At 41.7% G+C, this 17101-nt stretch overlaps 1 protein-coding gene and 1 long non-coding RNA gene across 3 annotated transcripts in view; one reads left to right on the top strand and one right to left on the bottom strand.

Annotated features, from left to right (window-relative positions):
- The window catches only part of TES (testin LIM domain protein), a 28709-nt gene extending 15705 nt beyond the window's left edge, over nt 1–13004 (bottom strand). Inside the window, exons 1-2 of one of the 2 annotated variants that reach the window (XM_040596052.1) lie at nt 12938–13004; nt 966–1051 (exon numbers count right to left, since the gene is read on the bottom strand). In XM_040596052.1, coding sequence (XP_040451986.1) covers nt 966–1051 — 86 coding nt within the window. In that variant the 5' untranslated portion in view covers nt 12938–13004. Of the gene's footprint in view, nt 1–965; nt 1052–12492; nt 12637–12937 lie in introns of those variants that run through there. The other variant, XM_040596051.1, reaches the window with a different exon arrangement.
- A 156-nt stretch (nt 13005–13160) lies between these two features.
- LOC121089120 lies at nt 13161–15271 on the top strand. The gene is made up of 2 exons (XR_005828137.1): nt 13161–14401; nt 14532–15271. It is a non-coding gene; the product is annotated as an uncharacterized LOC121089120 (long non-coding RNA).
- The last annotated feature ends 1830 nt before the right edge of the window (nt 15272–17101 follow it).

Raw genomic sequence — 17101 nt, 5'->3', positions numbered from 1 at the left:
CTTGGGCAAAGATGTAAAATCTCCAAGGCCTTATCTGCACCTGCCACTATGGCTGGGATGTAAAGCCTACCTTAAAAACAAAACAAAACCAAACCCACAAAATAAAACCCTACTGCAGACACAGATACGACTGTAGCTAAATTGCATTGGTAAAATGTAATAGTTTTCATTGCTAGCACATACTATTGTTACTAACAATTATTTTTAAGTACTTTCCAGACTGCTCCCTTTGAGAGATTTTTATTTTTTTTAAATCAGAATCGCTAAGCTGCATCTTAAAGCACACCCAGTATGATCAGTGAACTAGGCTTGCTAGACATATACATGTATATTAATTCTGTTTTGGCAGAACAATAAAGGTCTTAATGGAATACAAAGTTCCTGCAGAAGTAATGGCATATACCACAACATAGAGTATTTACTGCTACTGTCATCAAATCTTACTGGATTAGGAACAGTGCATCATCCAAGGCCAAGTACTATCTAACTTATTTGAATTATGACACCTCTTCCCCCTCCAAGTCATGTGTAGCATATGCAAAGTTTCAACATAGATAATTTTACCTAAAATCTCAGATCAAAGCTTACATATTTGGTCAGGAGCTGAGAAAGCATTTTATTACTAAGATGACGCACACTTCTTCCCTTTCATCTCTCTTACTGTAGGGATAGAGATGTTTTTACAAACCTACTTGAATTGTTTATTAAGATAAAGCAAATACTTCAGCAGAAGTACTACCACTGACTTCAGTGCAGATGAAACATGTTTATAAGTGATTACATACTTATACACTCTGTTGTAAAGCAGTTGAGAAGCCCTGGTCCTGAACCTAGACACAGCTTCTTTAAAGCTTCTGAATAGTTTAATCGAAAGAGAGAAAAAAAGCAGTTACTTAGACATTTGCATACATGTGCCAAGATCTGCAGTGCTGATTCATAGCTTAGAGACATCTGGTGTCACTTACCTCCAGAAATGAAGCTCAAATCCTTCACATTTATCCTTGCATTTTAAGCAGGGGGCACCAAATCCTTGTTCGTGGCCCAAGCCCATCTGTGTACAGAGCAAGACGACTACAGTGAGCTTAAAGACATATGCTGTATTACTACTGCCTTTATAATCTATGATCCACAATGAAAACAACAGATCAAGCATTTGACTAAACTGACATCAGGACAGTATTGTGGGGCACACTCACCTTTCCACTGTGCCTACGGAAGTGACCAGTGTTTGTACAAGCATGTTCATAGGGTTGAGTTAGCAGGCAGAAAGTTAGCCTTGGCCAAAAAAAAGTATTTTTCTGGTGACTTGCCCCCTCACCCCCAGCCTAGCTTGCTCTGCAAACTTCACACGAGGCAAGAAGCAGTTTTTTTCCAAGCCCTTCCTTAGGTCTGTGGCTGTGAAACCACAGCCAGTGAGGCCATTAAGACATCAAGTCAAAGGACATTTAACCCAGCTGTCAGGACAAAGTAATTTGCAGTACATGACTTGGCAAAATACAAGAGATCAAGAAGTAAACAGATTCCGCGTTCACATACACTAAGCTGGGCATCTGATAGGAATAATAAAAAAAACATTTAAGTGATTAGTCTAATAATTTCCACATATACTTGAGACTACTCTGATAGCAACTGAAAGCAGAACATACTCTTTACAATTACATTTCAGCTGGACTAGTACCAGCTTGCTTTCTGAGGAGAAAGAGAAACAGCACAGTTAGTGAAAGCAATGACCATAAATGATATGCAGAGGGTTTCATTGTGAAAAGGTTAAAAGGACAGATGACCAATTCATAACGCAGAGGAAATATGAGAGACTATAAAAACCAGTACAGAGTAAAGGCCAAGTATTCACACAACATATCAACACATCAGCAAATCTGAGTAACAGCCAATGAAAATTTGAGGTGAAAAAACAAGACACCAAGCACCGTAACTTATACATTCATCTAATACAAATTTTAAACTCCTCACTCTGGCTCTTTAAACCTTTGGGGAATGTTGCTTTTAAATCAGACAGATGAAGGACATGGAACTGTGGCAGCTCATGCCCAACATGCAGAGGGGGAACCCATTCCCACACTCCCACCCACTGCTCCAGCAACGTGAGAATGGTCCCAGTTAGCTGTGGGTAGACGCAGTGGGAGGGATGGTCACGAAGGAGGCCGCTCACCTATAGATTTGCTTTTACCATGAATAGAAAGTAAACTATAGCTGACAAGTTCTGGTATTAATCTTAGTTCTGACAACAATACAATGCCAGGGTTAGATGTGGTGATAGAGTTTTACTATTAAGACGTTTGTGATTTACTCTGAGAAGCCACACTGCTACTCTTGTATGTACAAGGATACAAACACCTCCAGTTTCAACTTGTTCTGTCCAAAATGAAGGAACAGATTATTAACAAGCCACCTGCTCAACACAGAGAGCATGGTAAGATTCAGAGAAGCCCGTGCTTTCTGTTATTTTATAATTTGAAGGATCACTACTGCCTCCACAGTCATTAGATATCCCTGAGGAAATTACAAAGTCTTCCTGCAAATTAAGGTCTATTTAGGGAGGTCAGATACTTTGGCAGCTGTTAACCTACTGCTTGCAACTGCAGGGATGGACAGAGGGACATGAAATTATTTCTTCCTTTCTTATCTGGAAGAAGAAATACAAACCTGCTGTGATCATGGTGACATCTTTGACAGCCTAAGGGCTCAAGAAGTTCACATGATACAGACACTAACCTGAACTCAGACCAGTAGACATCTAAATAAACATAATTTTAAAAATTAAGTTTTCATCAACTTATCAAATTTTTGTCTGTGTTGGATATACAAAGCTAACATGTTAATAATAAATCATCTTTACTGAAGATGGGTGCTTACAGTGGTTTTCTCATCTGGAACGCAGAGCCCCACTGTATGTACCTCACGTATATACACACCATACCCCATGCACAGACACTGTACCTAAGAAAACAACTGAGCACTCTTGTCACACATGAGGAGAACAATGTTGGCCAAGATGTTATCTAAAAAGAAAGAGGAAGCTAAAGCAACACAGAACAAGCGTGTGGTTTGTTGGGTTTTTTTTGGGGGGACACACAGGTTTCTTTTTTTGGTTGTTTTATAAAGTTACCCTCCCTAAAACCAGTTACACTTAAGATGTGCTTGCAGTGCCCTAAAAAACAAATGCTCCCTCCACAACCAAAACCCCATCCCTGCCCCCCCCCCAATAATCAACACCAACGTTAACCCATTCTCTCTTGCTGCTACTTAGCTACAAATTGGCATTATTTCTTTATGCTTCAGCTCTCCCCTTAGGAAGAATGGAAGGGGAAGAAAGGAGAATAATGGTAATTCTATTACTGTTGTGATTAAGCCTTAGAAACCTAGGACCATTTATGTATACAGCGCCGTTGTACAGTACACAAAGAAATAGCCTTAACATTTAAAGAACTCTCAAAACAGAATCTGAAATGTAAGAAAAGGAAGGTTTTGGTTTTTTTGCACTTTTAAAACATATCCATTTCCAAGCTTCCTAACCTTTAAGGGTTTTTTTCAGCTAAAAATACCTCTCCAGAAGCAGATTCCTTCAGAAATACATGTTCCCTCCCCAGTAATAAAGAGCACATCATTAGTAAATGCTTATACAGCTTGACACAAACTGAATTAGCAAACAAGATCTATATTTCAAAGCAAACCTTTCTCAGTTTGCTGCGAAACAGAAAGGATGAGACCTTTCTATATGCAACGTCTGCTCACCTTATGGAAAGGGTTTAGCTAGAAACTAAGGGGCACATTGAGAACCAAATTCAATGCAATTCCAGATGCACGCACAGCCTCTGCTTTTGTTCAGACAGAGAAACTATGTGGCTGCTTGCCAAAAATAAAGATATAAAACAACAGCACACAATGCCTTTGAGTTTGACTATCTGGAGGTCAGCGCATGTCAAATACTGCTCCACAGTCCTGTAACAAGACATCCTTCAGTGGTAACGAAGCATCAGCTTCAGAAGTGACCATTTCTTCTTCAGTGTCTGATTCTGCTGTAATTTGGAAAATTCAAAGAGCCTAAAGCTGCAGCATGCATCTACTCCCCATGCCTTTTGAAGGATATGGCCAACTCCATGCTGAGCACCCAGAGGCAGAGCAGGCTGAGTGTGCACTGGAGTGGGAATGCATTCCTGAGAACAGGAGGGAATTAATTTTCCCCATAAATGGAGTTATGGAAGAAATGGCATAGATAGGTCAACTGAAATATTGCCAGAAAAAGGCTCCTGTCTGTCTACTGAAAATTTTCATTTTACAGAAAAAGCTATCCAAAACCATCTGGTATTACTAACATACCTAACATATTTACATAGTCCAACTACAGAAGACTATATAAATACAACTGAGATCATCCATTGCAAGCTGCTTTCAAGGTTAAAGAGTCCTTAAGGGCAAAGAATTTTAAATGGTTACAGCTAAGTGAGAATTAGTGAAAGACTGCTCCGTTTCAGTTCAGACTGGAATCCAGTGCCAAAAGCTGGTTGTCTTTACATTAAGAAGTCATGTGTAGAAAAGCGCTTACTGTCAGTTTAGAAATCCAAATGTTCCTATTTAAGTGTCTTGTTCTGATGTGCAAGAGAAACACAGCAGTTGCTATGAAATAGTTTAAACCTGCCTTATCAGCAGGGTTTATCATTAAGTTTCATGAACATGACCAAGAAAGTCCAAAAAGTCCCGTCTCTCCCTTCTATTAAACCTGCCAACAAATGTTGAAGTCCTGCTTTGTTGCAATTTTAGAATATTAATTTCAGAATTTGTATTCCTGTAAATACAGCACACTTCAGAGATCATCAGACAAAACATCTCCCCACACAGGATGGTATGAAAATGCCAGTTTAGTCTGCAGACTGATACAAATGCAATTATACTTTGTCAGCTATTGTTTCTCTTATGTGGTAAAATATGGATGTTTGTTAGGAAGTTTGTTCCTTCATGGAGCAAACTGGGCCACAGCGCACAGCACAGCTGAAAAAAATGTTGTGATGAATGGAGGATTAGCTTTTTAATAGTTAAAAAAGTGTAACGTCACAGAACACAAGATTATTGTTGACAGTCACAGGAAAAACAAAAATAAGCCCCAAGAAATGTTAGATGAATTAAAATGTAAGACAGCACAGTAGTTTTTAAAGCTTGCCTATACTTGCTTTTAATCAGCATAGATTATTTTAAGTTGAAAGGGCTCTCTGGAGGTCACCCAATTGCTCACAAAGAACAGATGCAATGAAATCATATTTGCCCAGGGCCTTGGCCAGTTGCTGGTTCAATAGCGCATTACAACACTGGACCACACAGAGGAAAGAAAATCTAAGGTTTAACCTTAATTTCTCACACTGCAGCTTCTTCCCACTGTCTCTCTATATTATCACTATATATATAGTCACTTTACAGTGACTAGAGTCCAATTCTGTCTTTTCTATTTCCTCCCGCTAAGCAGCTGAGCACAAACAATACAAAGAGTATCCTGGCAGAGTTCCACTGGAAGCCTTTATTTTAATAGTTACCATTTAATAGTCATCACACCCAGTACATATATAGCCCTCAAATAAAGGTAGTTGCTCTGACCTTCCTGCCTCTTTACAAAGAAGCCCCTGGAGTACAGCGGTAAGAAGGTGGTAAAAAAATGCAGAAGTTCCACTTGGCATTTCTAGTCTCCTTCCCACCAGATCTCTTTTACCTCCTCAGTCCCACCAAAAGACCAGAGCTAACCTGGGTTTTGGCTGCTCTTCCTTCCTCTCCTTGAGGAGACTTCTGTACCACCAGATGAGTGAGCTGTATTAGTCTTTTACTTTGCCACAGCCAGTAAGACACAATACCAGTATTTGCTGCTGCAGAAGATCAGAAGTCCTTCCGCTGTTTGAGACCTCTCCAGAAACTGAAAGGTTGTGGCTATACAGCAAGAAAGTTGTCATTAGTGGACTGCAATCATTAAGAGAGCGCCAGAACAGACTTAAAATTCTCTTCACTATCCTTTTTCCAGATCTTTCTGCTGTGTTCTTGAGTGCTCCAAGGGCAGAAGTGAAGAGATCCATGCTAAAGCTACTCCTGGATTTACCATAAAATCCCAGGAATCTTCCAGTATTAATCCATCTGGATATTTGCAGGGCCACGTCAAGTGATACTGTTTCTCATTTCCAACACAACACAAACACACCTGTACAGCACAACAGAATTGATTTCTAGCATATCACAATGTACTTAGGAGCTTCCAAAGATGTGAAGGTAAAGCCAAGTATGCAAAAAAACCCAAAGACCATGAGAACAAGACACATGAGAACTTTCATGTGCTGTGCATGCTTTACTGCTGACACCTGACCTTGTATGACAATATTCTGCACCAGCAGAAGCCTTCTCTAGTAGGGCAACACAACAAACTGGAAATTAAAATAGGTTACCAGCATTTAAACTTTAAAAACAGAAGAGTTGTGTTATTTCTCATGATTCCAGAATGAAAAAAAAAACCAAACAAAATACATGTTTGTATCTAGACAATGCTCTTACAAGACTTTTACAGACACTATGAGAAGTTTCATCTGTAATAAAGAGCAGTATCCCACGAACCACTCTATATCTGTTATTATTTAAAATGTCCACTAAAATTGATGGCAAGTCTGTCCTAGCTTTTTTTAAATATACATTGCAAACTAGGGAAAAGTTGACTGGAATTAAGATGTAGAAGCTTGGGTAAGGAAGTCCATTTGCACAGAAAGAAGGATGCCAAAAAGTGGTTGCATCCAAGAAAAAAAAAAAAAATGAAAGATGACCCAGGCAGGAAAAACAGAAGACCAAATCAAGATGCTGCAGCAGTCTATGACAGTATACAAGTACTAAGAATTTATTTTATTGCAACATCTTCAACTAAATAACAAACAGCTCAGGATATAAATATTTAAGGCATTGCTATACAGTTTACTGTCAAAAGACTAACAGCTATTAAAGGTATCTCAGCCTGACAGAAAACAAGTGCTATTTACTCAAAGTCCAGTATGACACTAGCTAGGTTTGAATGCAGCTGACACTATAGCACTGCCTATAAACCTCCGATACAGCACTATCCATCACCCAGTGCTGCAGCGGCGTTTTCACAATATTTGGTGTGCTTTGTGTTGGTATCAATACTCTTGCCCACTTGCATCTTCTAATATTAGGTTTTCAGAAGCAGAGCTGGAAACCTACATGCCTTCCCCCCTCCCAATCAGTGCTTTTAGAAGCTGCAGCTAGACAACCTCAGACTGAAAACAAGGCATACAGGAAGGGTTAGGCAGACTTTAAAAAAACCAGAAAGACTAGAAACCCACATGCAACAGTACCAGAGTGAAGTTACACCTGCTGTAATCAGGAACTGTCATGACAGAAGTCTCCTTACTCCCCTGACCTCTTCATTTGACCAAGTCTAAGACCCAAGGTAACAGGTGTGACAAGTTTTCATCTTCACGGCCCTACTCTTCCTGCATGTCTCCAGCACCTCAAAGAACCTCACCCATTCCACATGTTAGCAGAAAGTAGATATTGGGGATCTTTTACATATACACCCTACATAAAGCATATATATATATATATATACATGCACATCCCATACACATATATAGTAGTTATATATATGTAAATGAAACATGCATATCTATTTAAAATAGGTTGTAAGATTATTTGTTAAATACAGTACATAAATTTACATCTACTCTATTACATCTGTAAACTTTGTATTTGCTGGGAAGAACCATTAATTTGCAAATTCAGTATACTTTTTTGAGGTAAGGGAAATGTGTTTTTAAATAACTTTTACCAAGAAAATTCACAATTGCTACTCACTGTTATTATTAGTTTACTTAGAGGAAAGGAAAATTATTTCTTTTCCAGGAACACTTGCAGAAAGATGTTTGCTCCCTTAACGACAGAATACTTTACATAAAGTATTTTTTATTTTTAGATATAATTTAAAGGAAGTTAATCTTCCATACTACAATTTAACACTTGGCTTGTATTTACACCATATCAAATAAAGTTTCACCTGATCTTAGAAGTCATGCAGTCCTGCATTCTTAGCTCGCTATTCAGGCATTTTGTGATATTTTATGGTCAAACACCTGAGGAGTACTTTTGCCACAGGAAAAACATCAAAAAGTTTAATTTAGCAGTGCCGTATTTGCCTTGTCAAGGTGATATCCATGTAACGCTGGACAAAAAGTAACCAGCAGTGTGCATTCAAATAGGCGTTGCAGAAAACTATTCATGTCAGTATATAAAAAAAAAGAAGTGTGAGGGGGAGCGGGGGAAATCCTAACACAACATATGCAGGAAACAGTTACTCAGTTTCCTTGTGAGAGGAACTACTTCAGTTTTGTTAACATCTCCACACTTGTTTCCATACTTCTCCTTGCTGGCAAAACCCAGCCATGAATAAAACTGCCTTTCCTTGATCTTACTACATAAGGAAAAACAGAAAAGCTCTACTATCATGGGTTTCCATGGCAGTAACACCAAAAACAAACAGTGACCTCAACAGGAAGCACAGCCCAGCAGGTATTACTAAATCATGCTTTGCAGAACATGAAAAAAGTTGACTTTGCTCCTATACATACTTTACTCACCATTAATTTATCGGAGTATTACAGTTGTTGACTTAATAACGTCTAAAGCACTCTGCGTTTGGTTTTCCACCATAACAGAACAAAACCAAGCCTCATGCCATAGAAAAAGAACTATGCAGACATTCCACATCGGAGAAGTTGTACCTCTTCTCCCCAAACTCTTTTGCCCCTTCTCCATCACAATCAAAGTTCCTTTTATAAAGAAAGTACCACACTGTGAAACCTTATGCAGAACAGACCCGCTGCCAGAATCTTATTTTCTCCACTGAAGCGTGAGACCATGCTGCCAGCAGGACCACAAAGCAGGACCATGACCTACTGATTCATTTTACCAAAGTTGACAGAGGTGACAGACAGGGCAGGAATCCAGACTAGCAGAACTTTGTTTTAACAGAGTCTTCAACCAAAAGCACTAAATCTTCATTCTCCCTATAACCTCAAAGCAAGGTTTGAGAACACAGCATATATTGTATTTGGAAGAATTAGTGGTCTGTTTGTTGCACAAGTGCTTTTCAAGCTGGAGCTACTGTTTTCAGGCTTCAGCTCTGTTGTGCAATCTCTTTTAATATACAAAGCTATCTTCACAATTCTCAAATGCCAGAGCAAATCCAATTCCTCCTGAGAAAAAGGAGAAAACTATTGTCAGCTTTAAACTCCCCATCCCTTTTAAAGGGAAACTGTAACAGACAGCAAGGTATCAGACTTAGCATTCACACAGTAGTGGAAAAGACTGCCTTGCAGCTGTATCCCCCCACCTTCACTGCCTAGGCATCTGCCAGTCATTTTATGTGTCCACGAAGCATAGTGACCCGGCTACAGGGAAGTTGCACACTATACAGATATAAATGTACTATTCACATACACGCGCATGTCTCTCTCCAGTACAGTACCAGCTGCTTGAAAACCTACAGCAGCTTCCCAAAGAGACAACGCAGAAGCTCACAACTGCAGAATGGAGTACTGATACTTGGGAGAAATCTCAGAAACATCACCTTGGAAACTACATCTCTAGAGTTTTCTAGAAGCAGAAAACATTCTGTTACATTACCCTCTGTGGTTATACGTTAGCAGTTGTGGGCAGGGGAAGAAGTTTTTCTACAGTATCAGCAGTGTCTGAGCCTCTATACCACACACTGCTCCACTGGGCATTCATTTCCCTCTGCTGTGCTGAACATCAGGGTTATGAAACAGCCAACTTCTGACCTTGGACTTGAGTTCAGAAGAGCAAGGGAAGGACAACTTAATTAGGGACAACATGGCAATTCCTGCTTTCTTCTGCCCAGTGTTCTTGGAACTTCCTACCCAACAGGCAGGTTAGCCACTTACTACTCTCTAACATTTACCTCCATTTGCCAGCTGGGAAATAGGTACAAGTCACTAGAAAATAAGAAGTTAACATAAGGTAGCAAGCAGATTTTGTAAAAGGACTCAAATTATTTTCGTCCAGGGTACAAGACAGACAGGGGTGAGAACCACGACGTGTGGTTAAATAACCCATTACTGCTGGTGGACTACAAATCTGACATGGACATCTCTATCTCAAGACAAATTTGTCATAAAGGCCAAGTAGTTTACTGGTTTTGATAAACTTGACTGCAAACTTTCCAGAATGTTCTACAAAAGGCAGGGGGGCGGGGGGAGAGAAGTAAGAGATAAGGAAACAGGTTGAGAATAGGAATTGAAGGATGGAGATTGAAGACATGCAGCTGTTGTGGAGTTCATGTGAACTGTTATTCATTTCAGCATACTTAATAAAAACTTCCGCAGATTTTTAAAGTATCAGTAATCAAGAGAGAAAGAGTTAGTACTGAACATACTGGTACATAGCAAAGGTTCCCAGTTCTCCCTGCACTGACTTGTCACAAATCTTTATCTGTTATCTTGGGAAATGAGCTCCACACCCAAGCTACAAAGAAAGAGGTGGTGAGGAGATATGAACAAAGGAGTGAAGACAGAGGAAGAACAGAAGTTTTCTGAACATATACATAGTAGAAACAGAGAAAATGTGAAGTTCTTCACATCATAAACACCTCTTAGCTGTATTAATACTAAAGCTGAACATAACAGAAAATGTACGTTACTTCCTACAATCAGAGCTTTGCTGGGTTTTTTTGTGGCACTAGCTTCCGTGTCTGTCTGAGCTGGTTCAAAAAAGTCTTCAGGAATCTTTGAAGTTGATGAAAGAGAAGAGTAAAAAATTACCAAAGAAAAATATGACAAAAATAGTCAAATAAACTTAGAACACACACAACTACCCAATAATTACAGTGCAATATAAAGCACACGTTCAGCAACCAAAGTTCATTTACACCAAGACTCCATTATCAGCAGAATTTTATCAGTGTTTCACAGCACTTTTTTTCTTTTCTATTTAAATAGAGCATTCCTATTCAGAATTTTTCTATCTTCCACAAATACGCATCTCTCCCCTTCTGGAGTTAAAAAACCCCCAACTTTGAGTGAACAAGCTCCATGAAATCAAGTTTAAGTTTCAAATCATGCTTACAAAATACGAGCAAATCTATTCAAGAAACTTGTTTTCACTACACACAAGCAGTCACAGAAGGGGCACAACCCTGTGCACGTAACTAGCTTCTGAAGACATTGATAGTACTTAGCTACACCCATCTATCACTGATGGCCTAGTGTTGAAGGGGGTGGGTGAGATAGGTAGTTTCTCCAAACCGGGACCCTCATCCAGGTGACATCACTTGAAGAAAGCTGAAAGTAGAGGGTAACATGCTTCACTAGGACTCAGTCTTGACTTAACAGGTAGCCTTGCACACTGCACAGATACTTCCGTATCCGAGTCCGTTTCCAGCCTGCAAGCTGGAAAAGCACACGGGTATAGAAAAGTGCATATGCATACTTTAAAACCAGTTGGCACCCTTAAATTTAGGAATACAAGCCATGCATGATCATACAACATGCATTTCAAGAGACTAGTTTTCATATATCAATAAGGGTTACATATAGATTTAACCTACGTCCATATACAAAGCTCCTTCTGCCTTCATCAAGGTGTCACAACAGATACTGTAAAGAAGTTTTTACTAAAAGAATTCATCGCTTAAGTGCTGCATTTAGTTTAAAAATTTTAGAAGTGCATCCCACGTGAAGTCAGTTTTGCATATGAAAGTTTTAATAGTGAGTTTTGGAAAGTGATCCAATACAACGGGTCTTCCTATCGCTTCCTGTTACTTACCCTTCAGTTCTTCCCAGTTTGACTCCAAACTAACTAGTCAGTATGCCTTTAAAAAAACCGAACCCACAACACAACCCTGAGTTACTGTCTCGGGAGGGCAATCCGTACAGACGCTGACAACGCGTTTGTAGGGGGCTAGTGACATCAAAGGTCTGGAATTCATCTTCAGCATATCCACGAACAGCGTTTCGGATGGATGTAGTTTGGGTTTCACACACACCTACACACACAGAGCACGTACCTGAACATAACTATTACATCCTCGGGGGTTGTCTGCCTTTTTTTTTTTTTTTTTTTTTTTTTTTTTTGGGGGGGGGGGGGAAGGGGATACATGCTTTCACTTGCCTGACAGGGCAGGGGTACCCACCCGCCTACCTGGGACACCGAGCGCCGGGAGCAGCTTTTTGTTCCGCCCGAGGCCGCGGCGACGGCAGGAGGACACGGCGGCGGGAGGTCACCCCGCCGGCAGCCCCCCACCCCTCACGCCTTCAGACGGGGCGGCGGAGCCCCAGCGGGAGGAGCAGCCCGCCGGGAGCGGCACACGGCCCCGCCGCCCGCCCCAGCGCCCGCGGGAGCGACCCGGGTCCGCGGCCGCCACTCCCTGGGGAGGGGGACGCGGGCCGGCGCGGCAGGTAACTCGGCGGGCAGCCCCCACCTTACCTTTTTGACTTTACTCTCCAGGTCCATGCTGCCGCCGGGCCGGGCTCCGGAGCGGGGCGGGGTGCGGGGCGGCTCCCGGCGGCGGTGGCCGGCTGCGGTGCGCGGAGGTGAGGTGACTCCCGCCGCCCCTCGCGCCCGCCGCCGCGCTCAAACTTCCGCTGCCCTGCGGCAGTGGCCGCAGCCGAACAAAGGCAGGGCGGCAGCCAGCCCCCGCCCGGCCCCCGCCGGCCCGCCAGCCAATCACCCGCGCCGCCGCGCCGCCCTGCCCGGCCTGCCGGCTCGGCTCGGCTCGGCCCGGCCCGGCGGCGGGGCAGCCGGGGCTCCCTCCGGGCAGGGCGCCTGAGTCACCCTCGCCGGGCTGAGGCTGCCCGCGGGCAGGGCACCTGAGTCATCCCCGGCGGGACGATAAGCTCAGGGCAAGGCGTTTGCTGGCGCGGCCGTTTACCTTTGAGTTACAGACGCCTGGAAACGCGGTGCCTGCCGAAAGAGGGGGGCGGAAGGAAAAGTCTCGGACTGCGGTGATTTATTGACATGAGTAAGAGGGGGCGCGGAGCGCGGGCGAGCCCTCGCCTTGCCGACTGTGCCCACAGCCGCGGCCGTGCCTGCGGGGGCCGGGCCCCAGCCGCCAGGGGCTGCCCGTGCTCGGGCCGTGCTGCGGGCGGGCTGGGCGCGCCTTGGTAAAAGCAGTGAAAGTTTCACCCTGCGGGGCCGAGCTGTCGAGCAGGCAACGGAGGAGAGTTGGTTGTGCCCATTGGTAAAGGGCCGGGTGGGGAGCAGGGCTGCTGTGCAGGTGGTGGCCAAGGGTGAGGTACGGCAGCTGGGGCAGGAGCCTACTGCTGGCCTGCCCAGCCCAGACCCCGCTGCCCACCTTCCTTCTGCCCAGCCCAGACCCGGCTGCCGACCCTCTGCCCAGCCCAGACCCCGCTGCCCACCTTCCTTCTGCCCAGCCAAGACCCCACTGCCCACCTTCCTTCTGCCCAGCCCAGACCCGGCTGCCGACCCTCTGCCCAGCCCAAACGCTGCAATTGCACAGAACCACTCTTTGACGCGGTCTCTGTGGCCCAACTCTGCTCCTCTCAGCCCTGCTACCCCTGGGGGAAATGGCGGGGTTTGCCCCTGTGGATTTGCTTTCACCTGCATCCACTCAAGAGATTTCGATGCACCAGAACCTGATCTCATCATGGGTTACCACATGTTTTACAGCAGTGATTTTTTTCCTATTTATTGAACCAAACGACAGTTTTTTCTCCTGTTGGTGCTGGATGGATATTGTGAAAAACATGTAGACTTTAATTCTAGTCTTCAAACTCATATGAATGTGCTCAGTCCTGGGATGTCGCTGATAAAATATATTTTATATATCATGCATATGTAACATAAAATGACAGAATAATCAAGCATTTGCAAGATTGAATACTTCCATAAATATTTTCTTCCTTCATATTTCTTGTGATCTTTGGAAAAAGTAACAAATGTTCATACAGACTTTACAGCTACCCTAGACAGTGGTGGTGAATAATTTGGTAGACTATTTTGTCATTTTTCTGTCGAAACTAATTTTTCTCTTCACACAATACCAGCTTTTCTCAAGTAATTCTTAGGTCATCTTGTTTCTTCCCTGGAGGCCAAACATACTTCTCTTTCAGTGTTTAATTTTTTGATCTGCCATCACTTGTTGAAAGATGTTTTTAACAAAATGAAAATGAGACTAGGTCTGTTTGTTGTCTGTTAATGGGTAGAAGCAAAACTCTGACTTTTCTGCTGGGACAGGCATCATGGTGTATGGTATGGGCCAACCGCTCCTACTAATGAATCTATACAGCAGTCCTTGGCCTAGAAGTTCAATACAAAACTAAGAGAGGATGGTCTCAAGCTGTAACAGAAAAAATAAGAGAACATAGACCATCAGGTAATGCTGCTGTGCTCAGTGTGTGCCTGTTCTGAAGAGAGGTGAATAATAAGGGCTGTTGCATGAATTTTGTTTTGTTTTAAAATGTTGTTTTTAATTTCTTGCGCTCATTCTGTTTTGTTTGGTTTAGTAGTTCCTTCCTGCTGATTTGGGGGATGAAAGACCAGGGGAAGTTAAGAGTGCCTGAAGAGCTGGTATGCCTGGGACCGTATAGTTTGAATACCATCCATGTTCACAGCTTCCTCAGACTAAAATCAAAGGACTAAGCAGGAGATTATTCCTGTTCAGTGAATGCGTTGTCAAATGATATAATGCAATAGTGAAAAATGCCAGCAATTACAAAGACTCGCTAGGTACTTTGACTGTGCTAAGCAGAGAAATGAAAGTATCATAGTCCTCATTATATGCTTTTCATTTGGGAATGGATGTAGAAGCATATTTTCATTTTAGGAAGTTAAAAAGGTGAAACGAAATCTTGTATGATTTAGGTATATTTTGCTTATTCTTATCTCCCTGAGAATAATAGCAAAATAATAGCTTTGATCATGTCATTTTTCTTCTCCCCCCCCAAGCTATGATACTGCTGGCTTAATAATAACTTCTTTGCTTATATTTTTCTTGAACCTCTTGAGTTGGAGGTGTTCTGGTTTTGATTTGTGCATCTTTCAATTGTGTAATTTAGTGCCAAAATATAGTATACTTTAACAGCCTTCCTATCTATGAATTTGTAAATGGAGCCTACAAATTCGTGCAAGTAATGGAAAATGCAGACAGTAATGTGAGACTTCTATTTTGCAAACCAGCAGATTGTTCTTGGAACACAGTTACTCCGAGACCTTGATCAATAAAGAATGCATTGTAAGATTCTAATTCTTTTCTGTGTTTTCAATGACTTTAATTAGCCTGGCAGAAATAACTTTGTATTTTGTGAATGTGATCCTGTATAGCTCTTCCCCTTAAGGATTCTGAAGATGCCAGGCTCACACAGCACTGAAATGTGCCAGGGCAGAGAGCTGGGCTTTCTCATAACTTCCTAGGAAATACAGAACAGCTGTTTTAAATATTAGTATTTTCTGAAGAAAGAATAAGACACATCGCAGCATCAACTTTCCCACAACAAAGTTCATGGAGACAACAGGCAGAAGATGGGAAAAAGCTAATACTTCTACCATACACACTTCTGGGAACACAGACAACAGAGAATGGATGATCTGTCAGATTGTCTTCCTGGTTTTATGATTTTCTTTGCACTTAGATACCATAACAATGAATGCATTTGGAGTAACTATGTATCTCAAAACATTAGATATGTAGATTATAAGTCCATATAATACATGATATTATAAGATTTATAAGTTTATCCTTGTATGTGAGAAAGGGTAGTGTTACAATGACTTAGCAATGCTGAAAATTTGTTTCTAGTAAAGCTGTTATTTAATAAACAGTTCATTTGTTTAAACTTTGAAGCAAATACTTCAGACTAGCTTCCATCTAAATTCTTCTAGTTGCACTGTTTACTCAGTGCTTCGTACGTTACAACTAATGAAACTGTGTGCTTTTAAGATTATTTTTTTTGTAAGTATATTCTTAAGTGCAATATAAATATAGGAGTCTGTCTTGCCTCTAAGTGGCTTAATACACTAATTTTGTTTGTACAAAAAATCTCAGTTTGAGAAAGGAATAACATTTGCCTTTTTGTATCCATTTGGATAGAACAAGGGAATGTTACCTAGAATGTCTTGAGGTAGGTCCAGTAAAAAGCCCGGAAGGGCACTTGGGTGCCTAAACCAAAAGATACAAATCTTACTGCATTACTGAGTATCTGCTTTCCAGCTAAGCCTATATTTAGTTCTCCACCTTTCGTTAAATGTATTACTTTTTGCTTACTTAGATTTGAGATTCTGTGAATGACAGAGTAATTTGACACCTTGATCATGCTTGATCCAGTCAAGTTCTATGGACTAAACTTCTTGTATTTAACAATTCAGAGAGGTTTAATGTGTTAGGAAGTTTGAGACCACACGTGAAATAGAGGCTGCTTTAAGATCCTTACAAAATTCAGTAACAGCTATTGCTTTTTTAAAAGAATTCAGTGAGAACAGACTGCCCCACTTTTTCTGTAATGCCCGAGTAGATAGTGAACTTGTTCCCAAATTGGAATACAAAATTGTAATCCCCCTCGACGGGGATTCAAACTACAGCTTCCATCTGTTAGGAGTGTGGCCTAGCTAGCAGACTTTGGCTACACAGTTAAACAAAATGTTTTAACTACGCTTTTGCAATAGTACCACTGTACAGAAAAGAAAAAGAGGCCCATTGAGGTAGTGAGAGAGTGGTTTGTATATCTAAGTTAGCAGGTACGCAGTCCCAAGACCTACATTCACCAAGTATGGAGTAAGCCTACAGTTTTACAATTGAGGACAACTTGTTATCCAAAGAACCTCTAACACAGGCTACAATCCTGCTCTTTCTTGTTCTTCATCTCTGTCCATCTGACTCTTCTGTTCTTGAAACAGTGGCAAAATTGTGGAAAAATGTGCTGTGGCGTCACAGTTATGGCACTTGCTAGGAAAATCAAAGCTTCCTTCAATCAGAAGAGGAACTTGAACCTAGATCTTCTACCTTGTGGACAGTATTAGAGGCAAAAAGAGAAGGGAAGAAAACAATAAAAGAAAAATCTTTTCTAACAGGAAAGAATGA

This window comes from Falco naumanni, chromosome 5, assembly GCF_017639655.2.
Source record: "Falco naumanni isolate bFalNau1 chromosome 5, bFalNau1.pat, whole genome shotgun sequence".
Lineage (NCBI taxonomy): Eukaryota > Metazoa > Chordata > Aves > Falconiformes > Falconidae > Falco > Falco naumanni.
This window is presented reverse-complemented; position numbering and strand designations above follow the sequence as displayed.